The sequence below is a fragment of the Tachysurus vachellii genome, chromosome 11 (genome assembly GCF_030014155.1).
Source record: "Tachysurus vachellii isolate PV-2020 chromosome 11, HZAU_Pvac_v1, whole genome shotgun sequence".
In the NCBI taxonomy this organism is placed as follows: Eukaryota; Metazoa; Chordata; class Actinopteri; order Siluriformes; family Bagridae; genus Tachysurus; species Tachysurus vachellii.
The window spans coordinates 10,490,214-10,500,222 of NC_083470.1; the positions used below are offsets into that span (position 1 = coordinate 10,490,214).

At 36.8% G+C, this 10,009-nt stretch overlaps 1 protein-coding gene across 1 annotated transcript; it reads right to left on the reverse strand.

The window, feature by feature from the left end:
* Positions 1–6,644: 6,644 nt before the first annotated feature.
* dmrta2 (DMRT-like family A2) lies at positions 6,645–8,746 on the reverse strand. The gene is made up of 2 exons (XM_060881622.1): positions 8,265–8,746; positions 6,645–8,102 (listed from the first exon to the last, which is right to left on the reverse strand). The coding sequence occupies exons 1-2, from the start codon at positions 8,713–8,715 to the stop codon at positions 7,255–7,257; spliced, it is 1,299 nt and encodes a 432-aa protein (XP_060737605.1). The 5' UTR covers positions 8,716–8,746; the 3' UTR covers positions 6,645–7,254.
* Between the last annotated feature and the right edge of the window lie 1,263 nt (positions 8,747–10,009).

The following is a 10,009-nucleotide window of genomic DNA, read 5'->3' on the forward strand; positions in this document are numbered from 1 at the left end:
AATGTGTAGTTTAATTAAAACACTTTCAAATAGAACCATATATTAATAGCAAACATGCCATATTGCCACAATTATATGCACACCAGCGTATTAATGCGCCAAAGTATTCAGGCTAAAAATGACATTCTAAAACTATGGGCATTAATAAGGAGTAATTTTTCCATGTGTTGCTATAACAGATTCATTCTTCTGTAGTCACTCTAGGCTTTACACTAAATCTTGGAGCGTGGCTGTGGGGATTTGCTCATTCAGCCAAAAAAAAGCATGATTGAGCTCATAGACTGATGTCAGGTGAGGAGGCTGATGTTCCAGTTCATCCCAAGGAGTTCAGTGGGGTTGAGGTCAGGGATCTGTGCAGGACACACTAGTTCTTCCACTCCATTGGCAAATCATGTTTTTAAAGACATCACTTTGTGCACAGGGGCGCTGCTATGTTAGAACAGTTTTGAATAAAGTGCTTCAGCTACAATGAAAGGAAACTGTAATGCTACAGCATATAAAGACATTACAGACAACATAAAATTTCTATTTGGTGGTAACACTGTGAGGCATATCCGCAGATAAGTGTGATGTTTATTTGTCCACATGCTTTTGCCCATTTTAGTACATGCAATGGGCAACAAAACAGAAGTAGTCTGACTATAATTTCTTTGCAACAAAATGTAACCTTAACCTTTGGGACCATTTTCATTTATTAAAAGTCTCTTATATTCACTGCAGCATGTTTGGTTTGTCATATTGATGTCACATAACTTGGTTGATGTCTTATTTTATCATCTATCAACATTTACAGTATGAAGAGTTACTACTCTCACTCACTCTCACTCATTTTCTACCGCTTATCCGAACTACCTCGATATGCACAGGAGCCTGTACCTATCTCAGGCGTCATCTGGCATCAAGGCGAAGAGTTACTACCCTGCTGAAAAATCCAGCATAAACCAGCATGAATTCCATGCTGGTCCAGGCTGGTTTTTACTGGTTCATTCTGGTATAGTGCTGGTATAATGCTGGTCAGTGCTGGTATAGTGCTGGTATAGATGGGTGGCCAGCATAGTCATGGTGTTATCAAGCGAAATGGGGCTGGTGTAGCTGGTTAACCAGTATGATCTTTCTGGAATGAGCTTTATGGGAACAACCTTTATTTTTGCTTGTGTATGTTTCTATGTAACACATTAATATAAGATTAAAACACAATATATTGGAATATATTTAATTATAAGTGTGTTATTTCTTTTGCTCCCTCTTTTGAATAAAGAACTGAAATAACAAAGCTGAATAACAAAGAATAAAAACATTTAAAAATCGTTCGTTAGGGATTAAAGTGTCTCCACAAATTAAATATAGTAATACCAACAAATGTTGACTTCCCGGGCTCCATGAGGGAAGCAGTATATAAATCATACAGAATGATGGTTTTTGACATGCATGAGGTACCTGGATGACGGCTGCACGGCAGTTGTTTCAACTAGCGATATTAAGGACATTAACTATGACAAGTTTGACCAAACTGGGGGCACGGTGGCTTAGTGGTTAGCATGTTCGCCTCATACCTCCAGGGTCCGGGTTCGATTCCTGCCTCCACCTTGTGTGTGTGGAGTTTGCATGTTCTCCCTGTGCCTCGGGGGTTTCCTCCGGGTACTCCGGTTTCCTCCCCCAGTCCAAAGACATGCATGGTAGGTTGATTGGCATCTCTGGAAAAATTGTCCCTAGTGTGTGATTGCATGAGTGAATGAGTGTGTGTGTGTGCCCTGCGATGGGTTGGCACTCCGTCCAGGGTGTATCCTGCCTTGATGCCTGATGACGCCTGAGATAGGCGTCATCCCAAGGTAGTTCGGATAAGCGGTAGAAGATGAATGAATGAATGAAGTTTGACCAAACTCAGGTTTATTTGGTACAATGGAAGCAAGACTTGGAGCAGGTTTATTCGGTACGATGGAAGCAAGACTTCTTCAGGGCACAAATACCAATGCTTGAAGGTATGTAACTTAAGCAGTAGCTGTTTTATTGTAACTAGTTCACCGCACAATATAAACAAATGAGTGATATATAGTTTTGTTTCTTATTTTGTTTCTAGAATTTTTCAGAGAATAAAGAAGACATAGAGCAGGAGTTGTCTAAAGGCAAACGACTCCGGGTAGCACCTCGTAAAAAAACATGGTCATCGCCACCACATACTACTTGTTACTCGCTAAAAGAGAGAGCGGAAGCTAAGACCAAAAATGTGTGTTGTAAAGGTTATATTGTGTAACGTTATTTGTGCACGTGTGTATATTACAGTGTGATGGCAAATGTCATTGTCCAATAAATATTTTAAACAAACTTTTATACATATCCAGAATGTTTTCTTTATTAAAAAGTGAATTGCAATTCTCTAGAAAATTGTCTTGATCTTTATTTCTATGAATATGCACTAAGAAATGTGATATGTAACAAATGGGTTTTGTTGTGGTCTTGCTGGGACTATACTAGCATCCAAAAGACAACATATGTTGACCAGCACACCAGCATCCCAGGCTGGTCGGCCCGCACACCAGCATCCCAGGCTGTTCGGCCCGCACACCAGCATCCCAGGCTGTTCGGCCCGCACACCAGCATCCCAGGCTGTTCGGCCCGCACACCAGCATCCCAGGCTGTTCGGTCCGCACACCAGCATCCCAGGCTGTTCAGCCCGCACACCAGCAACCAGCACCTAATGCTGGACCAGCATACCACCATCCCAAGCTGGTCCCAGCATGCAAAACATACCTTATGCTGGACCAGCAATGCTGGTTTTTTAGCAGGGTAGTGACATATAAATTAACATACTCGGTGCCAACAGTTTCATATCTTTAGACTTATTAGCAAACTGACACACCAAAAATGTGGCATTATTTGGATTGCAAACTAGCTGGCTTGCTACAGGGCTAACTGTTTGACAAGAAAACACTAGCCAACCATATGATACAAAATAAAAATAACCTTTATTGAGGTTGAGGTTGTTTTTATCATGCATGTGTTTGTTTTTCCTGCTATAGAAGGATAAATCTGACACTCACTAAAAAATCTCAGAGCAAACAGCTGCAGTTCAGTTCACCTGATATATATCTGGCACAATCATGATTCATGCCAAGGAATAAAAGCTGCATGTCGTGCTGTTGCAACAGACACAATGCTATTATTGTTATATTATTCTTCATCTTTGAAGACGCTGTGTCCTAACCTTAGGCAGACATGAAGTACTTGATTTCAAACGTTTTTGACTTAAACTTGAGAGAAAGAAAGAAAGAAAGAAAGAAAGAAAGAAAGAAAGAAAGAAAGAAAGAAAGAAAGAAAGAAAGAAAGAAAAATGTGTAAAGCAGAACAAGAAGAAATACACTATTTAACAAAATCAAAGATAGAAGAACAATACTATTAAAATAATACTACAAGAACAGTATTATTATTATTATTATTATTATTACTACTACTACTGCTACTACTACTTATTTTGTATTCTCAAGACATCGCTGGAGCTTCCTTACATCCTTTTCTTGATATTCAGTTCAAATTCAAATTCTTAAATGATAACACAATATTTTTGTTTAATTACATCTTGACCACTTCATTTCAAATCTATTATATTGTACATTGGCAAAATTCAAAATTGTGCCACTTTATGGACCCAATTGTAAATTAACAGGGTGGTTTACAATTCAATGATTAAAGAATTTCTCTATTAGTAAATTCTGATATCACACATTTACCAGTGTTTACATGTTGAGTAGTTCACAATATCAGATTCAATGTCCAACTTTTAATTTGGGGTTGGTCCTCTGTCCTAAATAGCTATAAATAATTCTAAACTAAAAAACTTTAGTTTTAAGTCTATTCATGAATCATATATATATAAATAGGGCCACAATTCTCACCATATCAACTTTGCAGAGGTGAAAGTGAAAAGACAAAGGATCAGAGGGTAAAATAAACAAAATCTTTTCATAATCCACGAATCCACTCACACACACACACACACACACACACACACACACACACACACACACACACACAAGCACAGAAAACTTTGTTAAGTATATAGGTAGTCCAGCAGGTGGTGCTGCTACTAACAAACAGCATATTTATGTTTTTAAGGTTATGAATTAGATCCATAACAAGAGAAAAATTATTCTGTAGGTCAGGATGTACTCGCTTATAATCACATTAGTAATACATCTTGTAATGTTTTACATGTTTTATTTTTCCTGTGCCTGATTATTCACTATTATTATATATTTAATAGAGTGAATCAATTAAGATCTTCAAAAAATATATAATATTAGCGAAACTGTACCTGAATAAACACATAACACACATGTACATTCCAAATCAATATTTCAGAATTATTTCAAATAATTTAATTTATGAAAATAACAAAGTGATCAGACAGAATATGTAAATCTATGCTGGTCTCTAAGCTCAGTCTTCAGCTCAGCCCAATTAAAATGTTCTGCCAGTTTGCCCTAATTCACTTATTTTCCAATCATTCTAAAGTTTAATAGTTGATAAAAGCAGCACCGAAGCAGTAAACATGTGTAACTGTGAAAAGTGAAACTGCATTTATTTTAAATGAGTTTTAGGGGAATTCAGACACTCAAGTAGACACTCAAATGGAGATTATGTAGGAAAATTATATATTTTTGACAACTATGTTTAAAAAATAAAGTTAGGGTTTTGTTTGACTCACACTCTTTAAAAAAGAGGTGTACTTAAAGGGAGAGCAGGATGTGAATTGTAAAGAGAAAAGTAAAACCAAGCACGAGACTAGATGTAAAGGCAAAATACTCCAAGATTGCTTGTTAGTAGTTTCATGTAATTAGTACCAGCAGTTAAGGCACCTACCTTAATTAAGTAAAACAACCTCCATGAAGAGATTTTAAAAAGTACCAGACCTTATTTTTATAGCACATACAGAGTTTTTAGAGGAACAGTAATCACCTAAGGCAGATTCCGGTTAGTATTTTAAGATTTCATGCTTCAACAATAGAAAATCGTTGGATTTTTTTTTCTTATGGACTGCAAAGGGGGCAGCAGTTCTCTTCATGAGCTTTTGGGATGTTGTTAAGTCGTGAATGAACCGTTGCTGTGTCCTTGAAAAAAATGTATAATCACATAATCACTGTGCGTAGTGTGTACGTGCATATGGTCAGCAACACAATAATAATTTAGAGTAAGTGTAAGTAATAGCTATCTTTCAGCACAAGGTGGCAGAACTAACAAAGAAAACATACAAGGCTTACAACAGGACACAGCTACACTCAGCTCGTATCTGATCTAAATATTCAGGTAGGTTTATTTGTCAGTATTTTTCTATAATTACCAGGGTTTATCTCATTTAATCAGTACTACTATAGAGTAAAAAATTTAAAGCAAATGAGTTTAATTGAAAAGTAAAATGATTTACTATGGAGAGCCAATGTTTTCTTTCCTCCAAAAGGGAAAACAAGTCTTTTGTGACATTGTTTAGAATATCTATAGAATACCAAAGTGGTGTAGTGTTTATTTTGTATATAGTATCATTAATGGATCACGCATTTATGAAATACTGAATTAATGAAATACTCAGTGTGTGTGTCTATGTGTGTCTATGTGTGTCTGCGTGCAAAGATAAATATATTTATATATGTATTGACTCATATACATTAACTCAAGGGTCAGTTATAAAAAATATATTTTTTATTTTTATTATTAAAGCATACCATTGTTTATGGACTGCATAAAGCATATCCTGCCAAAAAAAATCAAGTCTATCTAATGTTAAATGAATAAAATAGGCCTACTTTTTTACTACTTTAATTGCTCTGGATGAAGTGTGGGTTGCAGAACCTCTCTGGTATGATAGAACTGTATATATTAAAGTAAGTCTAAGTTTTCTCGCTTATCTGCACTGAAATGTTAATTAAAATTAAGTAAGAATTACGAAATCTGCAAAAAAATTTAATTACTAAAAATAATCTATGTGGTGAAATTGCAAACATTATATTTGACCAATAGGCTGTTCTTTAAAAAATATTTTTAAACTTTACGCTCTATTGTGCTCGGATTTACGATAATGAAGTAATAGTTATACACCGTGTTGTTATTATTATTATTATTATTATTATTATTATTATTATTATTATTATTATTATTGTTGTTATTAATACTATTATCATTCTTATTATTATCGTTTTTGTTGTTGTTAATAATAATAATAACAATAATAATAACAGTTATTTATTATTATTAATAATAATAACCATAATAATAATATTAATAATACTAATAAAAATAATAAAAAATCATTATTAATAGTGGTAGTATTATTATTAGTAGTAGTAGTAGTATTAGTATCATTATTATTATTATTATTATTATTATTATTATACTTTATTTTCAGCAACGTTGGAAGTAAATTATTTAAATTAATAATGGTTTCATATATAAACAAAAACACAAGTTCAGAATCTAAGTATAAAATAACATTTATTTCTATCAAAATTCACATAGATAAATGTACAGCAGTAACAATGAAACAAGATTTCATTCACCACGAACATGTTTTTTTCACGGTTTTCTGCGCATATGACGTTGAAATTGATGTGATATTGTTTCGGGATGTAACATATTTTTGTGTAAGTACAACATATCAACATAGCACAAAAAGAGTCAGAGAATCTACTTTAGTCAAGATCTTTAACAATAATCTTAACAGAAGTGTTTATGTCTTGGTCATTTAACATGGCACAATTTCACAGAGCGTCAGCTAAAATAATGACGTTTGAAGACCGTATAATAATATTAGTATAGTCTCTCTTTTTTAACGACGGAGAAAATGATTCCTTAATTGCACCATTTATCGCACTGAGACTTGATCCGTTCAGTAAATAAACTAATAGCATTGTAACAGATATATCAAGAATTCAAAATACGCAATTTACATGAAATACTGGTTACTCTTTAAATTGAACTCCATGTGATTAGTTTGATCCAGCAAGCGAGATCTGTTTAAATTAGAGCTTTTTTGTAACCATTATCAGCACAAACGGCGACATAAACCCTTAACACTAGATATGTGTTATTTTATGCCAGGCGAATAATTTCGTCACGTGAGTAAATCAGAAATCTCTATGTACAGAGAATGTCGTTAGGATAAGTATATAAGGGGTTTAAGTCTTTTTTAGACACAGAACACTTCTCTCAAAATGGGCTACATTAGCCTTTTCACCTTTTTTCAGTCCTGTTTTTATTCAGTGCCGCTCACTGTTTTTCTGGAGTGTTGTTAATCAGAGGACCATAAAGTCCATTTGTGTAGCTCTGGTCCTTATGAAGGAGAGTCCTGTCTCTGATCAGGTCACTGAAAGCATAGTCCATTGGTGGCCTAAATCCCAAAGTGGGCATCAGGCCGGTTGTGGAGTAAGGAGTCATGAAGGTGAGCCCTCGGCCATGTGCCGAGTAGGCCAGGCGAAGTGGGTTAAGGCCCAGAGGCGTGCCAAGAGGGTACGTGCCAGGGTCAGCGCCAAAGTGTGGACCATTGGGCTGCAGAGGGGAGAAGGCTGACCTGTTGCTCAGCGTCATGGTTCCAGGTAACACAGGCCGTGGAGCAGTGGACAAGGGCTGCTGGACGCTCTGAAGAACCCTCTCTGCTGACCAGGTTTCTTCTGGAGGTTTGGCTTGCCCACTGTTGTTGAGGATTTGCTCGATGGCTTGGACAACATCCTTCCCACATCCCTGGAGGACAAGCTCTAGGACACTGCGCTTGTGTGTGGGGAACACTCTGGTCAAGATGTCAATAGCATTCATGTGACGAGATGAAGCAGAGGAGGGTGATGGCTCTTGTTCATCCTTGTCTGTATCTGAGTCTGAGCCAAGTGGACTTATTGATGGTGGCGTTTCCTCGCCGTCTTTCATGGGTTTGGGAGCTGGAGAGCTGATGTATGACTCTCCGTCACCATTTTCGGACCCAGAGCCATGGTGTGCATCAGGGGATGAGATCCCAGGTACTGATTCGGTCTCAGCAGATGCAGACTTTCCAGCTGTAGGCTGTGGTGTCACAGATCCTGATAGTGGAGTCTTGGGGAATAATTCAAACTTCTGCATGTTAGATTCTGGAATAGGAAAAATAAGGAAAGGGGGAAATAAAGACTGTTTAGATTTTGATACTTTACAAAACAAAATTAGAAAAATTAATCAACCATAAAAAATCTTCAGGATAATGTTGTATTATTAAGATAACTAAGGTGATGAAAGTAAGATGCAGTTTTACTTACCAGAGCTGCTGTCGTTGCTAACTTGGCTAAACACTTCGTAGTTCTGCCGGGGCGGGATGATGCCGTTTGCTGCGGCCAGTGCGAGTCCCTCTGCTGTTCCATAGAGGAGCTGAAGCTCTCGGGCTTCATTTTCTTCCTGCGCCTGCTGTCTGCGCAGCGCCACTTGCGCGGCCATCACTCGTTGCCTTTCGGCTATGAGAGTGCACTTTGCGCACATGCAGTCTTTCCAGCGACAGTAGCGTTTGTGTCCTTTAAGCGCAGACACAACGCCGTGATTACGACAGCGGGCGCACTTGGGTGTGCGAGGATATTTCTCTGCAGGGCGCAGCAGCAGCGGCGGGCCTCTCAACAGACTGCTGGCCATGGACACGGGGATGGAGGCAGCTGCAGCGGCTCCGGGATGAACCTGCGTGCCCGCCTGAGCGCCAGAAAGCTCCGGACGAAGATCCATGATCTGCCCTCTTATGGACTTGTGATTGATCGTCGAGGTTAAACAGTAGCAACCGATTTCTTAAATTCGATCAAGTCGCACTTAAAAGAAATGAACTGAGCAAGCATCCGACAACAGAGTGTAAAATTAACAGTGCCCTATTTTTTTTTTTTTTCAAAACGTGATTGGATTAGTCAATCAGTCCATTAGTTAAAAGTTAATAAATAACTTTTCTGCGCTTCTAGCGTATACAGAATTGTCCAGTTATTAAAAACGATTTTCTCAAACAAGTTTCCAGCTAAAGAAATACCGCAGAAGATCGATCATTCTTCGAGCAGAAGAAGTGTAGTAAATGTGAGCTGAGCTTGTTCTCCCTGCTCCAGCGTGAGACACTAACTTCCTCGAGAGATCGCCAGTGGATACAGATCCCTCTCTCTCTATTGTTGCTCTCCTACGTTTTCATTAGACAAATTTGACAACAATGTGGCGCCTGTCATTGGCTAAAGGAGGACGGAGCAATCTGATTGGCTTGTCTGTTTTTCAACTGTGTCCACCTGCGTCCTTTTCTCAAATAACAAGCATCACGCAGAGCAAAGATATAAAACTTTTATCACAGAAATGCCAATACCAATAAACAGGACAGAAAAGCCAGTTGGAGTTTTTTTTTTAGCTGCATGTACACATCAATAAATATCACAGTTTATAACTTCTCGTAAACTAGTGTTTTTTTGTTTTTTTTTTAAGTCAAATTCTAACTTTTTTTTAAGAGCTTCACCCAAAGTCATCGAGCGAATCATTATACGTCCACTGAACAAATACTATTAAAAAAAATAATAAGAATAATTACTCGATGAGCCTAAAGCTAATGACGTCAGAGTCAGAGGGAATAAGGTAAGTTGCCGTCATTATTATTTAAAGTTTGAATTTGCTCATATCTCATATTTGGTTTGATTCTGAATGTTTTGCAATTTTCAAATCAAAATGAAACCATTTCCACTTGCAATTTCTTCTTCAATTTTACCTTGATATTTCTGCGAAATAGATTGAATTACGGCACGTTAATATGCTGGGACTAATATGCTAACTAATGTGTTAATATGCTTTAACTACACTATTTTTAAAGGTGCTGTTTATCTTACATTATATATATATATATATATATATATATATATATATATATATATATATATATATATATATATATATATATTAAATGTAGATATAGGCTTCTTTATTTCAATGAATATTTAGGGTTAATAACTTTTCATTAAAATCGACTAAATAACAATAACTGTGGCTGTTATTGGGTTATTGC